This window comes from Mycteria americana, chromosome 5, assembly GCF_035582795.1.
Source record: "Mycteria americana isolate JAX WOST 10 ecotype Jacksonville Zoo and Gardens chromosome 5, USCA_MyAme_1.0, whole genome shotgun sequence".
In the NCBI taxonomy this organism is placed as follows: domain Eukaryota; kingdom Metazoa; phylum Chordata; class Aves; order Ciconiiformes; family Ciconiidae; genus Mycteria; species Mycteria americana.
Genome location: NC_134369.1, coordinates 62,762,033 through 62,788,445, shown reverse-complemented (window position 1 = coordinate 62,788,445; position 26,413 = coordinate 62,762,033). Strand labels below are relative to the sequence as shown.

Sequence of the window (26,413 nt, the reverse complement as noted above, 5' to 3'; positions counted from 1 at the left end):
ATTTTGCAACCAAAGGAGGCTGGAATGCTGTTACCAGCATTCTCATTAATTTCACTTACCTTCTTTCTCTTTGAATTTTTGGTTGTGAACTCTGTTGGGTAGTGCCCAAAAACCAAAGTTCATACTGTAAATAAGTGAGATTGCTTTTCTAATTTACCTGTAAACATATAATAGAACTAAAAGTTGAAATTACATTGTTAATTACATATGAAATCGAACATTGAATGCTAAGGGGCTGGTAGGTAATACCTATAAATTACAGACTCAGGACAGTAAGTAATAAGCTGCTTTTAGAGAAAGTGTCAACCTCATGATTCAAAAGCCTGAGAAAAATCTTCCTAAGATGGAAACATGCCCTGTCCAGTGGCAGCTCTTCAGCCACGTTGTCCCAGCATTAGCCTGTTTTACTCAGTCCTATGGCAATCAGATTTATGGCTGCGATGCCGTGATAGCTGTTAAGCATGCCCAGCAAGTCTCCAGGTGTCACGCTGAATAGACCCCTCCTTTCCCGACAGCAAAAGCAGCACCAGGGAGGAAGCAGAAGAGGAGCATAGCAAATGAATTAATTTTGAGCATCTCTTGTCAATTAAAATTGCTCTATAATATCCTATGGCAGAGCTGATTTTTTCTTTGAAGTGAGCTTGAATTGTCCTTTGACACAAATTAGCACCTATGGCTATTTACTCATGTCAGTATTTTGTTCTGTTTTTCATGGTGGAATTTTTCATCAGACCTGAGGAAACTGGAGGTTTTCCAGACATGACATTAAAAGTGAAATATTATTTTGGTAAATGTGAGAAGAAGATTGGTAAATCCAGAAGACATTTTCTTACATATTCACTGGAATTTAGTTTCCATTTTGTCTTTCAGTCTCATACAGTTTTGGACAAATAAGAGTTTTCTACCTAAGCTTTTATAGTTTCTACAGCTACTAAGGTCAGAACTGTCTTGACTTGGTTTGTTACAGAATATTTATGCTGTGTCATACCATCTATTTTCTATATGACACGCCAGAATAACAAAATCATTTGGAAAGCAATCAAGGGAGTCAATTAATCTCTTTTGAAATTTGCAATTCATGGATTTTGCCTTCTAATATAGCCTTGACTACAAAATCTGTTTTGCAAAATAGCCTGCCCTCCAAAAATCTAGACTTCTAATTATTCAAATCTTTCTAGAAATCAAAATCTGTAACTTTTCTGGAACCCTTTAAAAACAGCCAATGTATGCTACACACTGATCATCATATGAAAAATTTTCCATGGCAAGGATTTATTACAAAGACAGAGCTAAAATTTGTCAACAGGAAGTTCTTTAACAATGAGATACAAATAGTGACCTGAATTTCTTGATTCTGAAACTTGCGTTTTGCCTGTTAATGTGTTTTGGCGCAGCTGATGAAAGTTACCGCAGCCAATTCTGCAGTTGAATCATATCAGTGGGTTCTTTGGAGGCAGCGGTGTGAACAGAGTACTGCTGAATGCCAGCAATTCTTGACTGGCACGGGGACTGCTGGAAACTCATGCCAGTCATGGTCCATCAAAGTAGCTTCAGGGCTACTCCAGTTTAGGCTGAGTGCTAATTGCCTCCTGGCACTCTCAGGAGATGCATACAGTCATTCTTGCTGTCTCCTGCCATCTCGGGCCCCCTTCACAACACACCTGGGGCCACCCCCAAGAATGAGAACCTGCATACACCAGAAAGCAAAATCACTGTGCCTTTCCCTGCAAAATATGAGAAACTCGATTAAATGGGTATCTGGTTTGAACTAGTAAAACACAAGCAGCTGTATGAAACAGGGACCATGCCTTCAGAGCATTTACATGGCTTCTAAAACTGATTTTGACTGTGGGTAGTACTATAAAATAATATTTCTACTGAGTAAGATCACACTTAAAATGGAATCATGGAATTTTTTTGCCTTTACTATTTCTGGCCAAAAGTACTGTTTTTGCACTTCCACAGCACCTGCTATTTGAATATATCAGTCAACTCACAATACTTGGGTAAATCTTAATCCATTAATGAATACAAATTCAAAGCACAAAGAAGTGGTTTATATAAAAATGAATATTAATGAGTATGTATTTCAAGATGATTACATTCCATGTACTTATAAACTCTTTTTAAGAAATAAACTCATAAGAAATAAAGCAACTTCTGTTTCTGTTACTATTTTTTTTTTGAGAAATGAACCTGAATAATAATAGGGTTATTGTTCTGTGAATCAGTTTACAGCAATCAGTGGATATAATTTTTAGTATGAAAATGTTATTCATGCATATTACAGTTCCAGGCATATACCATCCCTTCCTGAAAGCAATTCAATCTTCCAGTCTTTATGCAAAAGACTGGCCCGTGGGCTCTGCGCAGGATGTAAATTAAGTTCTTGTTTGGCTAAATCTGATTGTCCTGTAAGATACCAATCTTGCTTAGTGTTAGTGGAAGTTAAAAATTGCAAGCAGAACAGTCCCCTTAAAATGGGGCCAGGAAGGGTCAGCTTCTAAATAACACATCTGTTTTGAACTAAATTTTAATTTTATCACCAAGAATTTTCCGTTAAATATAGAAGCTATCTTCTCAGTAGTTGCTACCATTACTTTTAAAACCCCTAATGAAATTGAGAAATGCATTTATTTTTTTAAGATGTGCAGTTCTTTATTCATCACATATAAAGGTGCTACAATCACTTCAAACCAACCTCTAGCTGGTCTGCCTCTCAATCCCCATTTGACACTTCCCCTTACTCCTCTCATAGTCTATCAAAATTAATGCTCCAGTAGAGAAATTCAGTGAATAGCAAAAAACCCACACAGATTATCAGAACATAACCACTCCAAGTCAATACAAACTATCTAAAATTATTTGAGTGTCACCAAAGTACTGTTGCTTTATTATGCACTTATTGAGGAGACAGATTAAAAAGGCACATGCTGACACCACTAAATATGAAATACTGCTGTTCCTTCTGACAGGATTAGCTAAATACCTAAATGATAGGAACACTCCCCTGTATTTTTCCTATACTCAGAAAATGTGCACAGAAGTCACTCTTTGATCTATTTCACTAGCTTCAGTTACTGTAGCAGGCCTCTGTATACATAAAAAATTTATTTTTAGTAGTCTGTGGCAGCTCCTTATTCTTCCTTTGATGTATAAAGGACTTATGATCAATAATATCTGAAAGCAGCTGGCATTATTACAACTGCTCTGAGTCAAGGAAAAAAAATATCAAAAGTAATGCAACACTGGCAAAAACGATATGGCTTTTGGCTGTTCAGAAAATGTAATTATCCTAGTAAATATATGTGGTTTTGGTAATGAGACTCAACATTTCAGATGGATTATTTTTAATAACATCTTTTCACAGTGGCTTTATTAGGTATTCTAAATCAGAGCTCAACAGTTACCTAATAGATAAATACCTCACTCCTTCAATAGGCTTTAGATGAAGGGACCCAGCACCCCACACAGAATCTTAATGAAGGCAATGCCATAAAGGCATGAACTTCACCTACGAGCAGCTCAGAGCAGAGTCCTAGCATGATCCATTGTATGCTGATCGTATTAGTTTGGGTGACCAACACTAAAATTACATGTTCAGAAAAGTTTTAACTCTGAATTGACTGAAGCACAATCCAAATCCTCCAGCTGAATTCCCACATCTCCCCTATGCCAATAGTAGAACACTTAGGTCTGCATGATGAGACATATTAATTCAACTGACATCTAACACTTTTTTCCTTGGATTAGTTCTAGTAGTGAATCCATTTGCTGATACGGTTCAGCAGGCAGACACAAAAATGTCTGTGTTAATAAAAGTAGGCAGCTCAGAAGATGAAAATGCTTCTTTTGATTGACCTCTACCCACTCAAAGCATATGTGAAACTACCTTAGGGATCTTATGCATGGGCTGTCAGAACACATGGCTATCAACCACCTGTCCATTGGGGTTCTGGTCCCTGCCTTTCAGGGATATTTTCTTATATTATCCAAATCATTCTTTTACATTGGAACTATTTATTAAAGTGTGCATTCGCATTGTGGTCAAAGCTTATATACTGTAAGGTATGATTTACTGTAAAGCCCTGAAGAATTACATTACATACCCACAGTAGTCTATTTCAAAAATTTATTTTCCTAACGAAACATGGCATTTTGTGACTTTTTAATAAATATAGACCTTTTACAGTACTGATGCAGTAAATAACATTCACAACTAATATTTTCCTAGAAGTGTTGGTCAGCACCTCAGCAAACACTATTAATGACTGTTTTCATTTACTAATAACACAACAGTTAAAACCACAATTCAGTGACCTTTTTAGCCCCAATGATATCATCATTATATGACACAGTGCGATCCACTACTGTATCATTAATATTTATTTCATCTTGCAAAGGAATTATTACAGTTGATACTGACAAAGCTCCTTCTGCTCCAGCAGAAAAAGCCTGTGAATAAATCATGTCATGTTTAGATATGAAAAACAGGTCAATGGCTACTGAGCTGCCATTTCCAAAAGCAGAACCTTCCCTGCAGCATAGCTTTAGGAAAACACACTTCATTTGACAACATACATTATTTTTAACAGAATCCTCTTAGTAGGTACTGTATCAAAAAATCATTTACCTGTATAAATGGACAGGGAGAACATTCTAATGAATGGAACTTCTTTTAAATTACAGATACGTGGCATAACATTTTAAGACTTCATTTAAACCAACCTCCTTCCAATTGATGTTATATACCTTGAGGCCAGAAAAATCCCCCTCAGGCGAGTTCTTTTGAGTGCCTCAGAGAAACTGGTGAGAATAACACATTTTTTGAAAGAAATGAACCAGTAGAAAGCAGTGTGTATTAGTACTAATGTTCTCCTCCATACAACCAAGTATCAATTTCCTTTTCTACCACGATTAAGTGACTGGCAATGCATCTGTTTTATTGCTCAGCAACTAAAATCCTTATCAATCATAGGTTACAGGAACTCTTGTCCAAAGGGGGCACATTTCTTCTACTTAAAATTATCTAAGAAGATCCTATTGCATTAGTAATTTATATGAAATCGTATCTTAAATCTTTATTAAAAATAGGAAATAATCACACTGAAAAGAGGATTATTCTAAATTTATTGTATATATACTCACAAATCATACTTGTTCCTTCAGCCATGTTGCATTACTTGTGGACAGCTACTGCCCCAGAAAGACAACTCCTGCCAAATGCAGCATTTTTGTCTTTATATACTAATATGGTTGGTAGAGACATCATTCTCTGACCTGAGTTCAGGTACAGGATACTGAATCACATGTTATTTAAGAGCTATGACTCTGTGGTAAAAACGTGACAGTTGTGATCCCTTCCATTTAACATAAACGAGGAACAGCTTTTGATAGTTTTCTCAGTTGTGTTTTGATTGGGAAACATTCTTGGAATGAAAGGTAAAGGAAATCTATATAGTGATTATAAATTAAGACCAACGGCAACTTTTATTTACATAGTTTAACAAACAGATTCAAGCAATTATTACATTAGTCATTCAGATTCTGAACATCACTATAAACAAGTTTATAGCGGGCCTAGCTAGTGTTGCATTCTTCATGGAGCTGCAATCACTAATTTCCAACATTTTTCTTTTTCCAACGAAGCCACCTCAGAGCTCTTGCCAGTGCTACTTGTCCCATGAGGAATGTGATCGTAAAGTTACGTTTATACCAATCTCTAGGATTCCAAAGCCAGGAAAATCATCAGCACACAGAACAAGAACAGGAAAAAGGTACGCGATTGTATTAAAATACCCTTTGGCATTGACAAATGACAATTCAGTGACAACATGCTTTTCCATTCTTTGTGGCAACACGTTTCCTGCCTAATTAGAGTTAAATAACCTATGAAGAGGTCTATGTAAATATCCACATCCATGAACAGGTTACATGCAGGCTATAGGGCTACAACCATTGAGAGCATAACTGTAAAAAGTTAAGGCATGGGTAGTTTTATGACCAATTGTATTTGGAATCAGGTAAGATAAAATAATTGTAACCATATCTCATGTTTCAGAAGTAAAGCTGATCATCAAGCTATCTAGAAGAATTTCCTGCCAGTGCTGTGCTATGGGTAAGATTTGTTTGTGCATGTATGAAGATGCATGTGTTGGAAAGGGCATAGTTGGTCACCTATAAAGGGGCGAAAAATAAAATAAAATGACACTTCAAAGACTGATTATATAACCCAATATAGGAAACATAGGTTTCTAATGCAGTACCGTTTAAAGATGATGCCTTTAATATTGCCAAAGTTAGTGTTTATATCTTGAAGTAGTTTTCATGCACCATGCATGACTTCTGGAGCCAATTTGAGATATAGGTAAGATAGTCTGCGTCAGCCCTTTTTAACCTCTAAAGAACTTGCTTCAAATTCTTGCCCCTGTTACAAACTAATTTTGTAATTTCTTTCTAGTTTCCAACAAGGATCACTCCCCCATTTTGTAAAATGCTGCACAAGAAGCAATAGAATACACTTACTGTAGAACTAGCAGGGAATATTAAACACTGGGATTTAGGTCTTCTCTCGAGATCTGTGGGAAACCTTGCATGTACAGATCTAACATAAACCTGAGATACTAACCTCTCAGTAAGGATAGTAGCCAAAATCATGCTGACAAGCAGCACTGAGCTACCCCCTCAAATGTCATGTTAAATCAAAATATCATGCTAACATTGCAACTGTTTCTCTTCCCCTTTCGTGTCTCATTTCCTATATTCTTCTCATTTTTTTTTTCCCTCAACTAGACTGTATTTCCAGTCTAAGTACCCTGAACTAAATATTCATGGCATCTATGTACAGTCATTGCTTCAATTTTAACTAAATTTTAGAAGTTGCAACACTTTAGCGGCCACAGTTTTCAGGCCAGCTGGCAACGCTGCAAAAGAACATACAGCTGAATGCATAAACAGATTTTTATAAATATGACCCCTCAAAATCAGAATGCCTGTAAAAAGCTCCACTGCTTTCAGGGCTGTGCAGTTCCACTTTGAAACCACAATGATGGAGCTTACACTACCTGATTTTACAAGCAGCAACATGAAGGTCATGTTTAGGCTCAAAGCCGGAACTCTCTTACCATGAAGATGGAACACTATCTCAGGGTCACTACATCAATGACATCTAGTGACCAGTTCTAAGATAAACTATTGCTTTCTCACTCATCAGTTATGGGCAATTTGAACAACAATCCTCTTTTTAATAAGAGTTTTTTACTTTCCATCTTTTCATGCTGTTGCTTAGGTTTTGGTGAGGTTTCCCCCCCTGCCCACCCCCATGGGCAAGACAAGATGTGCATATTTGTTTTAAATATTTGTTACAGTAAAATTGTTCTTACAGTATAGTATGTTATGGTATATGCACAATACATACAAAGAACCCTACACCACAATTTGTTATAGATGAGTTACAGCGATGGTAGAATTCTCACTAGCTTTACACCATTAGGAACCCAATAACACTTGACACCTTTGAGCCCAATAATCTTTCAATCCAATGTTGTCATTTCATATTCAGTGGACAGTGCTACTGTGGATTAAGTACTATCCTCCTCCAGCTTCCCATTCCTTCCTCATTTCTAGCCCTCTACCAAGTGTGCACAGCTACTTGCAGGGTAATGTGTATTTGCAAGTTGTTTTTCAGTTGTTTCAGATCCCAAATCCAGTTTATCAAGTTGTACAAACAGTAACACTGAAACAACACAGCAGATGTTGTGAAGAGGCACGGTGGATGCGGGCTTACCCAGTTGTAGCCAAGATTCTACACAGGATGAATTCAGGCGATCATTTTACTAATACTTTGCCACACAAAAAACCCACAAACTCAAGGCTAATCACTTTCATTTTCACTGTATGCTTGCAAAATAATAAAACCGAGAATGCTAAATATTATTCTCATTAAACAATTCTCCTTTAAGATTAATCACATTTACTAGTCCTTATTTAACAGTTAACTAGAATCTGTTATATAGCAATTTCAACTGTTTTACTTGCATATTTATCAGTTTCAATTAGCAGCATGAAAAGACCCATGCCATCAGAGAAAAAAAATTGAGTATCTGATCTTGTCTCTCTGAATCTCACACATGAGATTCATCTCTCCACTAAATCAACAATAACCAGTAGAACTCAAATGATAATGCAAATTTCTGTCAAATGCTAATAATAGCATTTAAAAAAAATAATTTTCTAAAATGACAGTTTTAGGTCCTGCTTTACCAATTACGGAAAAAAAAAAGTTCAAATTTTAGATTTCATCTTACGCTTTTCACTTAGACTGTAATGTATAATAGCCAACATAAATACCTTCTACATACCTGTTATACTGCATATGCTTTCTAAAATTTTTACTTAGAAAGTCCTTGTAAAAGTCAGCCATTTCTTCTGCATTCAGTGTTGCTTTTTGACCTGAAAATAAGTTTTGGCATAACAATGTCAAGACAATTCTTTGGATTAAAACACTGGGTTCAGATGCAGGAGAGCTAGGTCTGACTCCTTGCTCCTACAAGCTTCCTGTGTAACCTTGAACAAGTTAATATGCTTTTATCTTCCAGCTTTTTAAAACTTACCTAAGGGAGCACAGCAGATTAAAAATACTGATCATCTTCAAGCTGGCATAACTCTTAAGCCCTTATTACTTGTGAAAGTGATTATCTTTATAGGCCTTAGATTATTGAGGGAACTAGTGGACCCCTATGAAAAAGTCCATAGATCTAGGAGTACCTATCCCTTGAGTAAAATTAATCTCTCATGGGGCTGAAGTCTAAACAGCACCAGTAAGAGCACTTAGTAACTTAAGTTTCCCCCCTAAAGCAAGTCAATAAATATAGAAAGAACACTATCCATGGCTGACATGATATTTTGAGATGTACATTTTTTTCTGTTGCTGGTGATAAATTTCAAGGAACTTATACCAAAGAGTGTATGTTCTGAGATGTCACATTTATTAACAATATAGTAGACAATTTGTGAAGAAGCAAGTACAAAAGATGACTTTGAGTATGCCACTCTCACAAGCAGAATATAAAAGCAGATGGATTCTCTCCACAGAATATGCAAGAAAAACCTGTGGCTACAGCACAGATGTAGAATCCTGAGAACAAGCAAATATTCTCAACTCTACCAGATAATTCCTATACAAGCTTCCTGGCACTTTCAATGTTTCTAAAATGAGGGTCAAATTTGAATGTCCCAAGGGACATGGATATGATGAGGGAGATGCAATTGTGATATTCAACTTGTTACTGTTCCAAAATGAGTTTTAAAGCTCCTGAGACTGATCATAGAAATGTAAGTTATTGATCAGTTCTATTGGTCGTTATTTACAAATCTAACATATTACAGTGGATTAACATACCATGGGACAAATTTACTCCAAAACTATTTGAAGGCTGCCTACTTAACACCTATAGTTAATTTGTTTCTTCATACTGGTATCAGCAGAACTGATCATAGACTCACTTATACAGAAAAGTAAGGTTTGTTCCAACTGTTCATGTATATTGTTATTACTCTTATTTTTATATACACACACAGCTGTATTATAGAACAGAGTTAATCAACACATGCAGCCAATAGAATTTTATTTCTAGGGGATGTACATGCTTACTATTTTTTCTTTTATTTCTAGGGTATGAAAACAAAACAAAAAACCCAAAACAAAACCAAAATGGTAATATAAAAGAAGCGTTTTCTAAACAACACAGAACTTAATTAAAATTATTTCTCAACCACACACTGATCACCAGGATACAAACAGAAGAGAAAAATAATGGTTTGTGATATACAGAATGTCAGAGCAGATGCTTTTCCTAAACTCAAACAGATCATTATTCTATGAACAAAGTGTTCAACCTCATACTACAATGGCCAATTCACTGTTATTATGAAGGCATCTTGTTTTCAGCTTCACATAATGAATTAGAGAGGCAACTATTTTACAGCAACTGTGCTCAGGCAAAGACAGGCAGATAGCAGCTGCTGTCTCCTCAGAAGTTGTCTTATTCTCCCTCAAGCAAAAATATTGTATTCATTGTATACACTATGGACCTGAAGCCAAAGAGTGTGAATTTATCCACCCAACCATAACATGCACTTGAGGCAAATACTCTATATGTTTAGCTCAGCTAGCTCACTGGGTAAAGAGGTGTAAAAGGAAAAAGCCCCTTCCTCCTTAGAGTACAGAATGATTACGTGGCTAGGATTTTGGCGCATTCCCTCAAGCTGCGGGGAAGGAATTAGGGGAAGAACAGTGCAACAGATGATCTGGCCTCCACAGGCACATCTCTGAAGAGCTCCTCCCCTCTTTATGATGCTCCTGAAAACACTTCTAAATCCTACCCTCAAGATTTACTTGTGACAGAACACAAAGAGCATAAATTAACAAAATTCAAAATTAAACAGAATTCAGAACGCATCCTAAACTATAAACAAAGATCTCACTAACCTGTTTCATCTCTTATTTCCAGACCTTTGGCTTTCAGTCTTGAATAAATAAATTCTTCTTTTTCCTAAAACATGTTTTTCCACATTAGAATCTGAGGTACTCAGTCCTTGAAGTTAACCACTGTTTTTAATCACATAGCAGTGTAGTGCTTAATACCCTCTGAAATAACGTGCAATACTTGTTATACTTGGAAATGTCAACAAAACATTTTCCTGGATCCAGTGAGTTAGTTAAACCAGTAACTTTGTCACTTAGATCCTGCTACCTGCATGCATCAATTAATTCATGCAAGTGTTCTACTGAAACATATAAAACTTATTTGTGGAGTAAAGTTACAGCTGAGCTTCAGTACTGTTTGACAGGACCCGAACCTTCAGTTTATAAGACAAACTATGAAGATGTGCTATATTGTGTAACTGAGAATTTGAGCATAGAGAAAAACATGCAGCCTTAAAAAAGTGAAATTACTTAGATGGAAAGAGAATTAATTGTTAATAAGTTTTTCAAATTTAAAAAGCAGTTTATGGAATTAAAAAACAAGCTTTGCTTTTTCTCTGAGATCTTTGCAAGTTTTGGGAGGATATGATGATCAAAGATCATCACAAATGATGGTGAATTACTGAACTGTTACTGTTCTTCCAACAAAATTCAGTGTCTCTTAACCAGGACTGCAATCAGGAAAGAAGACAAACCACGACTGAAAAGTCCCCACTTTTAGCCTTGTTGGGATACACTGCCAGTGAAATAGGGCATGTCCCTCATTTACCTTTACGGATTATACCTAATTTCTCTCACTTATGACAGAGCAAGAAGAGCTGCAGAATCATTTTCAACAGCCGCATGGGTGGCTACAACTTTGTTTTTTCAGTGCAAGATAGGAAAAAGGCAAATATCATTATATGCCACTAAACAGCAATAAAATACACAGACTCTTTAGTTTTGTACATCATTTTAAAGAAATTAATGACAAAAAAGTAATTTCCACAAAGACACCATGAGTACTGAAAGAAACGGTATCAATTACCAGCCAGTAACAGCAGGCGGAAGTGAACCCTACCTCACGGAGACCAAACCCCCCAGTTTCGGGTGGGCAGGTGGAAGCCGAGCGGCAGCAGGCATCGCAGCGGGCTCACCTGTCGGAAGGTGCGGTTGTGCCGCGCCCAAAAGCGCTGGTCGCAGGCCTGGGCCTCCTGCCGTGCCTCCCGCAGCCGCCGCTCCAGGGGCGACTCCTCGGGGGGCACGTAGAAGATGACTGGCCGCAGGTTGGAGTGCTTGTCGGGGGGGCCGATCCAGTCGTTACGGGAGTGTGCGGGGGGGCTGAAATCCAGGCCCTTGAAAATACAGGCAGAATTCATTACGACTGCTTTAGCAGAGTTTTTGAAGAACATCCCGATTTGAAATACATTCCAAAACTCCACAAAACCTTAAAACATAGAAGCATAACAAGTTCAGAAATTATGCACATTCACTTACCCTGACTGAAAACGATGTTGATACATTTAAACATGACTTTTATTTAGAAATGCACTACCCTGAAAATACCTTTGACTCTTTTCTAACAGACATGAATCACGATTTTTTTCAAAGCAACTTCTTTTTTCCCCCAATTTTGTATCACTGATATTCCACTTCATTAAAATATTTGATGGCAAGAAAACTAACAAGTATGTAGGTCTTCCTAAGCGCTGCTTTCTTCGTGCATCCTCGTGAACACGCGCAAACGCGTAGCTTTTCAGGCCGGGTTTAGGAAGAACTGGCTCTAACAGCCCGTACCTTACGGCTGCGTTTGTACAAGCGCTTTACTTCCCTTGTGCCCCAGCGCCCCATGCGCGCAGCCCGGGACGGCCCGCGTCGTACTTACAAACACCGGGGGCGTTGGAAAATACATAAACAACGACAGGCCGCGGGAAACGCCGGCTTTTATCGGGACGCACCCGCCCAGCGACGCTGAGAGTCACCGCGGGGACAGCCAGGGCGGCCTCCCCCGCTCCCCCCTCAGGGCTCCGCAGGGGCGGGAGACCCCGAGGCCTCCCCCGCGGCAGGCCGGCTCGGGACGCAGGAGCTGCCCCTCCCCTCCCGCCCGGATTTACCGCGCTCTCCTGCCGCTCCCCGCGCTCAGCCGTAGGGCCGCCGCCGGCTGAGGAGAAGGAGGAGGAGAGGAGGCAGCGGTGGCGGTGGCAGCAGCAGCCGCCCCCCCGCAGCGCTCGGGCCGCCGCCATCGCCCGCCTCCGGCTGGCGGCTGGCGCTTTACGGCGGTGTCGCAAAGGCAAGGCCGCCCGGAGCGCGGCGCTGCGGTCGGGGGCGGCGCTGGGGAAGGGGCCGCGTCCTTCGGCCGCGCCGCTCCCGCCTCCGCCGCCGCCCGCCTGGCCGCGGGGCGGGGCTCGGCTCCTGGCGTTCGCTGCCGCTCGGCCCGTGGCGCAGCGGCGAGCCGGGCAGCGGGTCCCTCGGCCGGGGCGGCCGGCGGGTGAGGCGGGCGGGGGCGCGGCGGGGGTTTGCTGCGGGGCGGGGGGAGGCGGGTGGGGACGAGCCTCTCCTCAGGTACCTCCGCGCTCCCCCGGGGTGGCCCGTTGTCACCGCCTCTCCCTGCTTCGTCGGGCCCCGTGGCCGGGGGCGGGGCGGGAGGTTGCTGCCGTGGGGGGGCCTGGGGGGGCCGCCGGGGGTGGCGGGTGCTGAGGGGGGAGCGTCGGCTGTGGGGCCAGTGCGGGGGAAGGCAGCCCTGCCCTGGGCTTGTGGCAGCCCTGCCCTGGGCTTGTGGCGGCCCAAGCGCGGTCGGGTTTTGCCGCTGTTTTTCCCCTGGGCTGCGGGTGTCCGGTTTGTTCTGCGATGCCTCCGGCTGCAGAGCAGGTGGGGAAGGGAGGGCTGAAGGTTGTGGGTAAATGCAAAGAGCTGGTCGTGTGGTAACTAGAGCATCACCCCGGCAGCCCGAGCCGGAGAAAGAGGTGTGAAACGATAGAGGAATGGCTATGAAATATCAGCCGAGTGGTTTATTCCTATTGCTAGCGATATTTAAAATAGCTGTAATGCTGAAGGGCTTCAGGATGTTGTGAAAGTTGTGACATGTGCTTGCATAGCATTTTATTAATCGCAAGTCTTGTTCTCGCTCTCCTTGTAGTTCTTCTGAAACTGGACGAAAGAAGAGAATGGATATGGGTAACCAACACCCATCCATAAAACGGTTGCACGAAATACAGAAAGAAGTCAAAGAGATTGAACAGCAAGTGGTTGTCTTTAGTGGTCTGTCTACTGATCGAGATTACAAGAAATTAGAAAGGAGTCTTACTAAACAGCTTTTTGAAATAGATTCTGTAGACACCGAAGGAAAGGGGGATATTCAGCAAGCCAGAAAGCGAGCTGCTCAGGAAACAGAGAGGCTGCTTAAGGAGCTGGAACAAAATGCAAACCATCCACGCAGACTGGAAATAGAGGCTATATTCAAGGAGGCACAGTCACTTGTGGAACGCGAGATTACACCTTTTTACAAAGGAGGTAACTGTATAAGTGACGAATTTGAAGAAGGTATTCAGGACATTGTATTGAGGCTTACCCAGGTGAAAACTGGAGGGAAAGTTTCTTTACGCAAAGCAAGGTATCGCACTCTGACAAAAGTATGTGCTGTTCAGGAGATTATAGAAGGCTGTGTAAAGCAACAGCTGTCCCTGCCACTCTCTAATGATGCACATCCTTCTGTCTCCAAAATTAACTCTGTAATGTGTGACGTGAACAAAGCAAGAGGAACTCTCATTGCGCTTCTAATGGGAGTGAGTAGTAATGATACCTGCAGGCATCTATCCTGTGTGCTTACAGGCCTCATTGCTGATTTGGATGCTTTAGATGTCTGTGGTCGCACAGAAATAAGAAATTACAGAAAGGAAGTAGTGGAAGAGATCAATAAATTGCAGAAATACCTGGACTTGGAAGAAGAAGCAAATTCTACTCATGCTTATGATTTGGCTCAAAATCAGTCCATTCTAAAAATAGAAGAGATCCGCAAGAAAATGAAGGAAGTTAATTCTTTACTTTTAAAAACAGAGAATGCTTCTGATTTGTATTTGGGATCCAAAGCAGAATTGCAGGGATTAATTGCCCACTTAGATGAGGTGAGTCCAGGAAAAAACCCCTGTATTAGAGAAGCCAGGAGAAGAGCAGTAATAGAAGTTCAAACTCTTATAACGTATATTGATTTGAAGGAAGCACTTGAAAAAAGGCAAACGTATCCTGAGCAAACTGCTGCCGAACATCAGTCTCATAAAGCCGTTTGGACTGTTCTTGGAAACTTGTCTCAAATTCAGCAGGAGGTGATTTCATTTGATGGAAACAGAACGGATAAAAATTACATGAGATTGGAAGAACTTCTTACGAAACAACTTCTAGCGCTTGATGCTGTTGATCCACAAGGTGACGAGCGGTGTAAGGCTGCCAGAAAGCAAGCAGTAAAGCTTGCACAGAATATTCTTTACTATCTGGACATGAAAACAGATGAATGGGAGTACTGAAACAGCCATGGCCTAACACAGAAGAACATCTTTTCCTTTGGCACTTTATGCAGATCATTGGCAGCACATAATACAAGTGGTGTGTTCTGTGCTCACTGAAATCATGGAGATTGCATAAGCAGTTGACTTGGCTATATGTCTGCTATCCCACGCAGTCACCCACTTGCCATGGCAACTGTCAGTACACCATCAGCAATTCTGGTCATTGCTAAAAGCAAAGAAGTGCAATTCTCTGAAGGAATAGCTTAATACTTGATCAAATGGCTTCTTTTTTTCTTCTGTTTTTGTTTTAATAACCTTGTACAATGTTCAGTGAATGCAGATTTTTTAAAGATGCAGAAACTTCCTTATGGTACAGTACTGGCAAAACTATTTAAAGAAGACTGGACGTGAAAATTAGTATTCAAGCATGAGGCTCTGTCCAGCAACTTCACAAAAATCTGGATATACTCTTAATGTGCTGTCATGACAGAAAGTATTAAGGGCAAAAACCTGCTGGCTTTTGGGTTGTACTTGATTTATGCCACCCATCACACCTTTCTGGGTGTTTAGATTTCGCAGTTAATGGAGCTATAATGCCAACTGCAAATTAGCATTTACATAGGCAAAGCCAATTATGTCTATATTTTGTAATAACCTGAGCCCTCTGATTTGCAAAAACAGGTCTTCTGTTGGTGGACACTCTTTCAAATTATTGCTTTAACGTACTGAGCCTTGGAGAGGAAAATCTGTATATATATATTAACCAGATAAATGGGATTTCGAGGATTTCACACTGCCATCCATGAACCCCTGATGAAAACTGCACTGAACTTTATTTAGTGGCTGCTTAGGTATCTTTTTAAACTCTGCTGTTAGATCTGGTTTTGACTTGTCTTTTCACATTCAGTGAAAACAGAAACAGAATTCACTTTGAAGTGAACGAGCATTTTGGAATTATTTTTGTAAAATTAGGTGGCTAGCTGTAAAGATGTTCCTAATGATGCAAATGTGTGTTATACATACTGGTCAGGTGTGGCTTCAAGCATGTCTTGGAAAAGACTTGTGGCAAATGTCTCTCCTTGCAACTCATCACTTAATTGTTTTGGTAACTTCGTAAATAAGCTTGCTTGTACTATTGTATGCGCCTACCTTTATTTGTGGCTGCTAGTGCCAATCACATTTCTACTACAGCATGTTTTTTGGCATTTTTTTGAGAGCACGGCATTAAAATGAATTAATTATAAAGATATATTTAATTATGGATACTTTGCACTTAGCTCTGTCATGTTGAGTTAATGAATTACTGTTCTATAGATGATGATTTGCACCACTTTAAGGAGAAAAAAACATTTTGGATGTTAAAATAAATATTTTTAGATCTATTTTTGACTGATGAGAGAAGACAATACTGTCTGTGAGAGACAAGTGCCTTTACGACATCACTAAGTTGCACCGTCATGTAGATAGAGGAACTGTTTACTGTCAGCTTCATACATTTGTAATCTTTGCAAACTGGATTTCTCACATATATATAATTCTACTATAATAGAGGTCAAATTAACATAATACAATAGGTGACAATTGTTCTATAAAGTCCTGAGAATGAGTATCAAATTTGGGAATTATGGATTCTGCTTAAAAACGAATGCATTGATGTGGAGATGGGGGATTTTGGGCAGGTCTTCTGTGCCTATTGCTACAAGAAGGAGAGAATGTATTTGCTGTGTAACATGCTTTGAGATGTTGATGAAAGGCTGTGTAACTTCAGAGTGTGAATATATTTTGTTTGTGATTGTACAGGTGATTGCTTTGCAATTTTACTTGCCAAAACTGATCTATTTTTTCAATTAAGTACAGTGCCTAAGGCACAATTTGGCAATGACAGAATTTTTGTTGGAAGATTCTCTCTGCTCTTGCAGAGATATAACCCTGTTGAGTTTATCTCTCCTTACCTCAAAAAAATCATTTCCCCTAGTTAAAATTCCAATCTATATTTATATATTATGTGGCTAACACAGAATATTAATAATGTTATACACCTGAATTATTTTACTCATTTCAAGCTTTCTACATGTTTGAACTGCAACTTCTGATTTGCACTTACATTTTTAGGAAATACAAGAATTTGATAGCGTAATGATATTACTCATTTTTCTTTAATATTACTGTCAGGTCTGCAGTGGTTACTTGTAGATTGTTTAACAATTTAGTGTCTGTGTTCTTTGGAGGTCACGTGTAGCTTTATAAATGTTTGAACCTCTTATGTAAAAATGAGTAAGTATAGTTTTCAGATCTGTTCTATTTTAAATTTGTATGTCTTTTAGCTTTTCTGAATGGTTAAGCCTGCGTCTCTAAGAAGGCAAATGTGTAAGTTAGTGTAATTTTGACTAACTGAGTGGAGTTCAGTAGCGAGATATTGTGTGGATTAAGCTTTTTTCCATAGTTCTGTAATCTAATAAATTGACTATTTAAATTTTATGGTAAAATCCTCATCTGGAATGGGCTTAATTGACAGGTTTTGCATGAATGAAGATAATAAACTAAATATGCTTAACCAAAAAAATACTGCACAGATTTCTCAAAGCCTTGCTTTTGTGCTGAAGAATGTAATTTCTCTGTTTTTTATATCCAAAGATTGAGGGACACACGACTTTTCTTTCCGATATGGCAGGCTAAAATAATCAGCAAAATGTAAATGGACCAAACTGCAAAAGCCTGCATTTTAGTACTATACTGAAATACAGTAACTTTTCTGTGTGCTGTGTAATCTATCTTAGAGCAAAATAAATGATTGCATACCTGGGGGAGAGGTAATCATACATCGTGATTCCTATTTGTTAATTGTATTTCTTTTTAAACAAGTTTTCTTTAGTTATTTCAGTGTCTGTTTCTGTTGAAACCACTCAAAGTAGTTTTTCTGTGTTACCAGTTTGGAGGAGATTTTTGTTAAGTATGGTTCCTGCTTTTTCAATTTAACAGAAATTAGCGTATGTGCTCCTTATGGTGTATATGTCTTGATTTATTGCTGTGTAGGATATGGCATTTGTATATACAAATTCAAGATTAAATATTGCAGTGTTATATTCTTGATTATTAATAAAAATACGTTACCACCTTTTACTAGGTATTCATTTGAATGTTATGCCCTGCTGCCTTTCTCTATTTATTTTTGAATGTGAGTTACCAGAATGTAAATGATTTTTGTCTTAGAAAAAGTGTTTTTATTAAACATGTAGACATAAAGCTCTCATTTTTTTTCTCCTTCTTTGAAAGTTTGCTTTTTCACTGCTGTATTTATGACAATAAAGTTCTTTGCGTGGAAACCACTCCTACCTCTGCTTGCTAAATCTGGTGGTGCTTTTTGGTTTTTTCTGCATTCAACCTTGCATTACAATCATTACATCAGTTGTTGCTTGCATTCTTTCCTCAGCAATAGCTGTGCATGCTCCTGGGCTTCAGCTGGATGATGGCTGCAAAAATGCTTGTGGCTGTTTAAGATCTTGCCACTTTTCTGTTGAAGGGTGCTGCTTTAACAGATGAACTTGCAAAACTGATGGTATGAAGTCTCTTCATGTGCAAAATCAACGTGGATTAAAGAACCTTTAGTAGGAGTTAAGCTAATCCGGTTTTAAACTGTGCAGATGAGGCATGTTCACATGATTGTTCTGATGGCTCAGTATGTTTTCTCAAGATGCAGTGAGCCAAGTTACCAGCTCACTGCTGATGGAAATCGGAATTTCTATTTCTGTCCAGAAAGCCGCTGGCTTGGTGCAGTTTCTGCTGCTTGGCCAACTCCTATGAGTTGATTTAATCCAATAACATGGGAAAAAACAAACTTAACAAAAATGGAGGAGGGAGTTTTCTGTGGGTTTAGGGAGTCAATTTGGCTTGTACAAAAGCTTCATGTGGGCCAGAGCTACTGCAGAATGAATGGGTGGGTCATGTGGCCATGGGTTCGGGAGCAAAGTTTCAGATTTTCAGTAGCAGTAAGTCATTAGATCAACCTTCTCCGTAGTTAAATTTCTGGAGGAGAAAGGAGAGAGGGTGGCACTATCAACTACAAACAAGTAGGAAGACAATTTGCCGCTTTAGTAATGGGATATGATGAAGGCAATACAAATGAATCATGGAAGGAAAATAAACCAGTTGCTTTCAATTGCTCTTTTGTGTTACAAAGTAAGTGTTCATGCAATAAAAAGCACAAATGCTCATGTCGAAGTACTATACACAATCTGGAAAAGTCTTACCCAGTAAACATTGGATAAGGATAAGGTTTATAAAGGTTGAGTGTTCCTATAGGTAACAAGTTCACTGTATTTTCTTTCTCTCCCTTTTAACAATATAGCTTATCCGAAGGAAATACATTCTTCAAAGACAAGTAAATCATCTGAGCAATGGCCCTAGGTGTTGCTCAGCTAGCTGCTGACCTGCTTGTCTTGATCAGCTGTTCACTCATCAAAGGAGAGAATTTGCCTTGCTGAGAATTTTTTTGTGTGTGTTTGGGACAGGCAGATTTTGGTGCCTGAAATGGTTTAACTGGTAAAACTCTTGTGTTTTATTTCCATATAGGCATATCCTCTCCTTTGGAGAATTCTCAGCTGAGAACTTGAAGGAGTAGAAGGACTTCAGTACTGAACGTAGGGATCGAAGGCCTGGGGGTTTAAGCCGGCTGCCAGCAGGAGACATTTAAATGGCAGGATCTGGGAACATTCCTACTAGAGGAAACTGCTAGCAGAGACGTGACCAAATGTTCAGAGCTGATGTTTTGAGCGAGCTCTGTGCCTGTTCCCCTGTTGCTTATGAACTTTCATTGAGAAAGTGGATTCTTGGGGGAATATTCTCCGAAATACTGTCAGTCTTTTTGGTTTAGATCAAACTCGAAATGATATTTAAAGCTTTTGCTGAGCCATAGTGGGGCATGTACTAGTTGTTGACTGGTCTGGATATCATTCTGTTTTGCTACATGAAACAATAATGTACATAACGCTTTCAGTTATATTAGTGGGCATGTCCACGTCAGCTGAAAGCTGGTCGTTAACTGAAGAAGCTGAGGATGAGGTGTGCTTTTGCTGAAGGCTTTGCACAACGGTTATCCTTTCTCTCTGCAGCATTTGGTTCTGGGGACTGCCAAACAGATGAATGTGTGAGTTGCACTGCTTGTCAGTTCAAAAATAATAAGGACCCTTTCTAAGTCTGCAGACTCTTCCTACAGGACATAAATTGTAGCAGTTTGCCATTAGAAATGGAAAAGTACAATGAGTTTCTTAATTGGGCCATTTCTCCTCAATTAGTTTTGCCAGACAAACTTCTGCGCCACAGGAGTTCCTTGTGAAACCTGTATTTCAGGCAGCTAATCAAAAGAATCTCATGAGGGAAGAAACACAATGATGATGTAGTACAATGTCCTTAATATGGTCCTGTCTTATTTCGCTCCCCAATTGTATCTACTCCGGAACAGATACCCAAAACCAAATCTGTGATCATGACCACCAAGAGGTCTATAAGCCAAATCAAACCCCAAAGAAGCAGAGAGACAAGAAAGGCTGGAGGAAAACAAAACAAAACACTAGTAAAGTTGTCAGGCTGTTGTTTGACCGACTTCTTTTAGTTTTATGACATAAGAAAAGCAAGCAAAGCAAAGCTCCCTTTTGCCTTGTTGCAGTTATACCTAGCCTACACCCTGCAGTTCAACATTGTTTTCCGCCCTAAGTCACCCTAAGTGCTCGCCCCGGGCACAGGCCAACCTCTAGCTGATGGGGTTAGCCTTGGTACGCCCTCGGGCAAGATGGTGCCCCCCATCTCTAGGGATGCCATAATTACCCTCATTCTCTCTGAAATGTCTGGTCACAGCAATTCTTAGTGTATGCTTGGAATATCAGTGGGGCTTGCAGAAGACAGTGTGCACCATGAAGGCTATATCCTGTAATAAACTGATAATTGGAAGGGATAGTATAATAACCAAGTCTGAGTAAGATACCATTCTCGTAATTGTTTATGCTGAATTTCTTAGTTTTTTAAAGAAAATTCTTCATAACATTGTTTTATTCAAATCAATCTGTAGCCTATGATCGAATGCCACCTTCCAGGTGCCTCATGTTAATACCACATGAAAAGGAGGTTTGAAGTGCTCCACTGTCTATGGATATTAATGAATGGCCTCTGCTCACTTTCAGACATCTAGTAAAAGCCAGGTTTTCCAGGAATACTCAGCATCCCAAAGTTCCCACTGTGACAGGTAAGGCCATGTTTTGAAAAGGAGCCCATCCATAGACCCACACGCCCTATCATTTCTTGTCACAGACAACCATGGGATCATCCTTGCAGCTAATCAAGTGGCAACATAAAATGGCTTTGCCTCATTCCTCCAGTGAAATGTTGTTCCAAAGCATCATTGCTGTGAGGATTGAGTAACCTTCTAATTTCCAGCATAAACATATTAACCAGAAGCTTTTCTTCTCTGCTAGTGTGTAGTCTAGAATATATTTATAGGCCACAGCTGAATTGCGTCTCAGCTCCTGTTTTGCTTGGCTAACGAGCAAATACACCCAAACAGGCTGAGCTCCTTTGAAAAGCTCTACTCTCTGAATCCAAAGCAAATCCGTAATAGTTTTTTTCAATTTTTTTCAGGAGTTTTTCCAGCTCCAAACATATCTAAAGCTAAAACTTCCAACCTGAAGTAGCAGTCAGTACAGGTACATTGTTTGATGCAATGTTTCACAGGATGTCTAAACCAATGAATATCACATCTATAGCAATGCAATTGTAAAAAACCGAACTATGTATTTTTAGTACTTTCTTCATGCCATTGTCTTCATGCCAGTCTGCTTTCCTGTTTGGATGTTCTAATAATGGATAATTTTGAGTGACCTGCAGAAAAGGGGTGGAAATATTTGCAACCTCTGCTGAGGTTTTTTCATCAACAGTAGGTGTGGTGGTGTCTGAAGGAACCACGGTTTTTAGATCAGAATCTATCACTGATCATTTTGCTTGGCTGGAAGCATGAGTTTATTTAGGCAAGTCTAATAGTATCCAAACTAGAATAAAAGCTTCTCCAGGGAAGGTCGACCCCAATTCATTACAAAGGTCTTTGAAATAATCAATTAAAACAGGAGAGTGCTTATGAAGCATATATGTGCTTATATATGTGCTTTCAAATTTGAATCATGAGGAGTACTAAACTCTTAAGAAAAAAATATGTAATAACGTACAAAACATCATGCTGAACATATATACACAAGCGAACATTCATATGGTGTGTGTGCTGTGGTTTCCAACCTTCTTCAAATTACAAACTCAAAAAAATACATATGACACATTAAAAACTACTGACAACAGTTGTCTTTTGGGAGCTTCTAAAAGTATGCCAGAGATCACTGGCAGTCTGCAGAATACTAGTTGCAAGGTGGCTCCCTGCATGGTTTAAATCAGTTTACAATGAGGGCAAATACTCTTAAAAAAAAAGAAAAGATTACTGAAATGGAGTAAATCCAGCGGCTGCTTTGGGAAGCCTCAGAACAGCCTCATTCCAACTCAGTGTTTTGGAACATTTCTCAGCATCCCTGTTTTCAGAGCATAAGCCAATTTATTGCCTCTTATATTTCTACAGAGCTATTGTGTTTCTGATGTATTTTGTCTCTGTCTTTTGTTATAACCCTTTAATTCAGTTTTGTGGAAAACATTTCTTCTGTTTCTGGTCCGTCTTGTTCTTCCCAAGCACAAGTTGCTTCCCAAGTTACTAATTCTTTTGTGGACACCATTTCCACCACGCCACCAATGGCTGAATTCTTTCTCTGTCCTGGTGGAAACCTTAGAGCTTACATTCAAGATGCATTTGTTAGTTGAGGTCTCTGGCAAAGATCAAGTTTACTCACTTGGTCAAACCTGGAGACCCCGAAAAAATACATGCACGCCACATGAGCTCCTGTGTCATGGATCTCTGGGACCAAGGCTCTGGTAATTATGAAGAAACTGTTTAAATTAAGATACAAGACAGCTGGGAGGGCTTTTACGAACTTCATTCCTGGTACAGAAAAAGAGGACATTAGGAGGTTGTAACAACAGATAACAAAACATGAGAGGACAGAAGAAGAGCCAACACAGTGACTAAAAAATACTACTGCTGATATACTCAACTGATGGAAAGAGTAGGGGGACAAGATGGAGGATGGGATGGGGTGCCGGGAGCCAGCATGACAGCAGGGCAGGGCAGGTCCAGTGACAATATCCAGGCTCCACCAGGAGTCCAGATCCTCAGACAAGTCTGGTGATGAGTCAGGTCTGAGATTAAGCTGGGAACTCAGCCAGCAGGTTGGTCAGGGCACCGATCAGTGAGTCCAAATAATCAAGGATGATAATAGTCAAAGATGACAATGTTTTAGACAGGTTTTGCTAAGCAGTTAGAGCACCACTGAAGAGTTGGTAACAGAAAATAATCAGGGATTGAGTTAGCACAGGGATAAACCATGGGAAATCTGTTCTTGATCTCAGCTCATAAGGCTGCATTCCTATAAATTCAGAGAGCTATTCAACAAAGCCAGTTGCTGAATATCTCAAGGACCTGAGCATGGAAAAGGTCTGGACTTTCAGTAACTATGCAATTTCTGATCATATGATACAACAGCCACACAGCAGCACATTCACCAGCTCATGATGCAATTGCATTCCCACTTGCTTACTATGGGATGATGCTATATAGGATGATGCTGTATGACTGGAGACTAGCAGATGCAATATTTATATTTAATGCAGGGTCAATTGATCTTGACTCACAGAAGCTGCGCAGAACTTCACACGGAAATTTGAGTGGTCACTGCAGTATCGCTTTCAGTTTTGGCACTACCTCACGGAGAGCTTTCTGGAGTATTTCTACACAGCTATCCCTATGGTATGGCCACAAAGAAGATGAAGATGGTCCTACAATGCACCAGAGATGATATCTCCAGTACAGAAAGGGAAGCATTACTGTCATTGCACAGGGCAGTAGGGAAACCCTGTTTGAAATATCATATGCACTTCTGGTCACTCCCACTCAGGGAAGCTTAATGACTACAAGAGGTGCAAAACAGACCAGGAGAATGAAGGAGACCTGCTTTAGTGGAAGGCATTAAAAGAGCTGGGTTTTGTAGCCCAGAAAAATGAAATCTGAGAAAAAACATATGATTGCTCTCTCTAAATAGCAGGGTAAGTATCAAAGATGAAAAAGCAATTACTTAAGTTAATGGATGGTGCGGGCAGAAATACAAGTGGATAGAAATTAGCCAGGCTGGAAATGAGAAGAAGAGACAATTTCTGAAGGAAGCTATATGAGATGTTGCCTTGACTTGATTACCCCAAAGATACCTTTGAGTCCTTGAGTATCTTCATCCTTAAGTCTTCTGTGGATGTGCTAGTACGTCATGTATTTCTATTTAGCTTATGCTTCTTTGGAAATTAATGCACCATCCACTTTAGAGTACCTGTAAGGTTCTGTTGAATTCTTACAGACAAGCAGCCATGCTACAATGGTAATGTGGCTAAGTAAAGCCCTCAAAGTGCCCTCAAAACTTAGGAAGTGTACTTTAACTTAGGACATGCACTTTAATTCAGCTGCCCAATGCATGCAGATTGTGATTACCCTTTTTTTAAGAATGAATGAAAAGTTATTCAATATTTCTTTTTAGGCGCCTTATTCAATATCTGGGTTCACATTTATATTATTTCCTGCAAATAATATAAATCCCACTCTGATTATACCGTTACTAATTTCATCACAGTCTCAGCAGATTTCAGTGACGTTGATGAGTTTGATTTCAGAGCACGCCGAGGGCTCAGGTTGTGTTGCTGTTCCTTGTTCCTAACTGGCTTCGGAGACCAGTCCATGTGAGAGGCTGCACTATGCTTAGTATACAGGATGTTAAAATTTAGATGGGCACCTCTAACATGCCTTCACTGACTTTTCAGGAGCCCACAGCCACCAAATGAAGGCATTTTCTAATACGAAGCCCAGAAAGCAGATGCCTGGCAGGCACTAAGTCACAGAACCAGCTTGGGAGGGACCTAAGGAGATCACCTCATGAAAACCTTTGCATTAAGAGAGGATTAATATCAACAGATCATGAGTGACCAATATTTGTGTAACCTTCTCAGAGAATCCACATCCCCTGCAGGTAGCCTGTTCTAGGTCTTCACTACTTCTATGGTTAGCAAGTTTTTCCTAACAACTTGACTCTTCTTTTCATCTAAAGATCTAAATAATACTGATTTTTTTTTTCTTCTTACTCTGTCCCCATGAATCTGGAGAGTAATTAAGTAATCATTAGTAGTAAATAACTAATTCCTTATTATTCACAGAAAATAGCTGTTTCCTCAGCTCCCCTTTTAGCATTTGCTTTTGTATATTAAGCACCCAAACAGCTTCAGTCTTCCATTCCAGAATAACATCACATGTTATTTAAATCTCTGTTGCTTAGGTGGCTCTCCCATAGATGCTCACCATGGGCCTATTTCTTGAAGTACTGTTCCCCAAAATGGACACAGGACTACAGCTGGGGATTCATTAGCAATTAGTAGCATGGCATAATTGCCTCTCATATTTTAGCTATTACAGTCCTATAAATACAGCCAAGAACACCTTCCTTGCAAGAGCCTCACACAGTTGACTCATGTTCAGCATATGAACCTGCATAAGCCTGGACCTGTCTGATCTCACACATCAAGTGCAGGACTCATGCTGCTGGCTTCTGCCTCTGGCCTGCCTGCAGCGAGGGCGAGAGCGCGTATTTGCTGTGCCGGGCAGAGCCTCCTGCCTGCACCGTGGCTCCAGGTGCCAGCCACGGCTGGTTGCCACCATCTGTGGTCCACTGACTGCTGCCAAGCAGCCCCCCGAGAAGATGACTGCTCCTGTTGCATCCTGGAGCTGTGCCTGCTGCACCATCATGTGAACGGAGGTGCCAGATGGCTCCTGCCCAGCCAGGCATCCTGATGTGCCGTTAACTTACATGGATGCTTGAAAAGCCTGCAACCCCCAGATCCTTTCCTGTTCCCCTTCTGATCCTGCGATCTTCTGAAAGTTCAACAGTCGGAAAGGACTCAGATGGAAACTTCTCCTCCCTGAATTACCAAGGTTGGCAACTGGAGGGAAAGTCTTTAACTGGAGGAAGAGGCATATTTCAGCTACTCGATCTGAAACCTCCAGAAGAGGCTTCATTCAGAGATAGTTCCCAAACATTTTCTGAAGACAAAGGACTGCTCAGAGAGCTCTAACAAGGCTCTGCACTCACTAGAAACCCATGAAAATCTTGGTTCTTTTCATGTTGCTGAGCCTTCTCCTGATTCCCACGCCCTTCCTTAGTTCTACATGTTCAGCTGTGAAAGTAGGAGTGCCTTTTGGTTTATGGCATGCTATTCTTCTCATGCAATAAAGAGCACTCTTTCTCTGGGGTTTTATAGGCTTGTGTAGCTCATTAGCAAT

The 26,413-nt window shown here is 40.0% G+C and overlaps 2 protein-coding genes across 4 annotated transcripts; one reads left to right on the top strand and one right to left on the bottom strand.

Moving 5' to 3' along the window:
• Nucleotides 1-1,009: 1,009 nt before the first annotated feature.
• Nucleotides 1,010-12,808, bottom strand: COA8 (cytochrome c oxidase assembly factor 8). Of its 2 annotated transcripts, XM_075503695.1 has the most exons (6): nt 12,351-12,459; nt 11,623-11,820; nt 10,490-10,553; nt 8,361-8,451; nt 4,753-4,806; nt 1,010-1,724 (listed from the first exon to the last, which is right to left on the bottom strand). In XM_075503695.1, exons 1-6 carry the CDS (start codon nt 12,375-12,377, stop codon nt 1,616-1,618), a joined length of 543 nt encoding a protein of 180 aa, XP_075359810.1. In that variant the 5' UTR covers nt 12,378-12,459; the 3' UTR covers nt 1,010-1,615. The 2 variants fall into 2 exon arrangements, with proteins under 2 accessions (XP_075359810.1, XP_075359809.1); XM_075503694.1 differs by lacking the exons at nt 1,010-1,724; nt 4,753-4,806; nt 12,351-12,459 and adding exons at nt 5,114-5,722; nt 12,580-12,808.
• A 1-nt stretch (nt 12,809) lies between these two features.
• On the top strand, nt 12,810-18,282 carry BAG5 (BAG cochaperone 5). 2 transcript variants are annotated; one of them, XM_075503690.1, is made up of 2 exons: nt 12,810-12,953; nt 13,602-18,282. In XM_075503690.1, exon 2 carries the CDS (start codon nt 13,630-13,632, stop codon nt 14,980-14,982), a length of 1,353 nt encoding a protein of 450 aa, XP_075359805.1. In that variant the 5' UTR covers nt 12,810-12,953; nt 13,602-13,629; the 3' UTR covers nt 14,983-18,282. The 2 variants fall into 2 exon arrangements, with proteins under 2 accessions (XP_075359805.1, XP_075359806.1); XM_075503691.1 differs by lacking the exon at nt 12,810-12,953 and adding an exon at nt 13,178-13,333.
• Nucleotides 18,283-26,413: the final 8,131 nt, after the last annotated feature.

Excerpts from the sequence above, each read along its gene's own strand:
- COA8 (XM_075503694.1), bottom strand. The coding sequence starts at position 12,708 with ATGGCGGCGGCCCGAGCGCTGCGGGGGGGCGGCTGCTGCTGCCACCGC. Across the intron at positions 10,554-11,622 it reads ACAACCGCACCTTCCGACAG|GAAAAAGAAGAATTTATTTA; the intron begins GTGAGCCCGCTG and ends AACATGTTTTAG. Across the intron at positions 8,452-10,489 it reads GGAAATAAGAGATGAAACAG|GTCAAAAAGCAACACTGAAT; the intron begins GTTAGTGAGATC and ends ACTTATTTTCAG.
- BAG5 (XM_075503690.1), top strand. The coding sequence starts at position 13,630 with ATGGATATGGGTAACCAACACCCATCCATAAAACGGTTGCACGAAATA.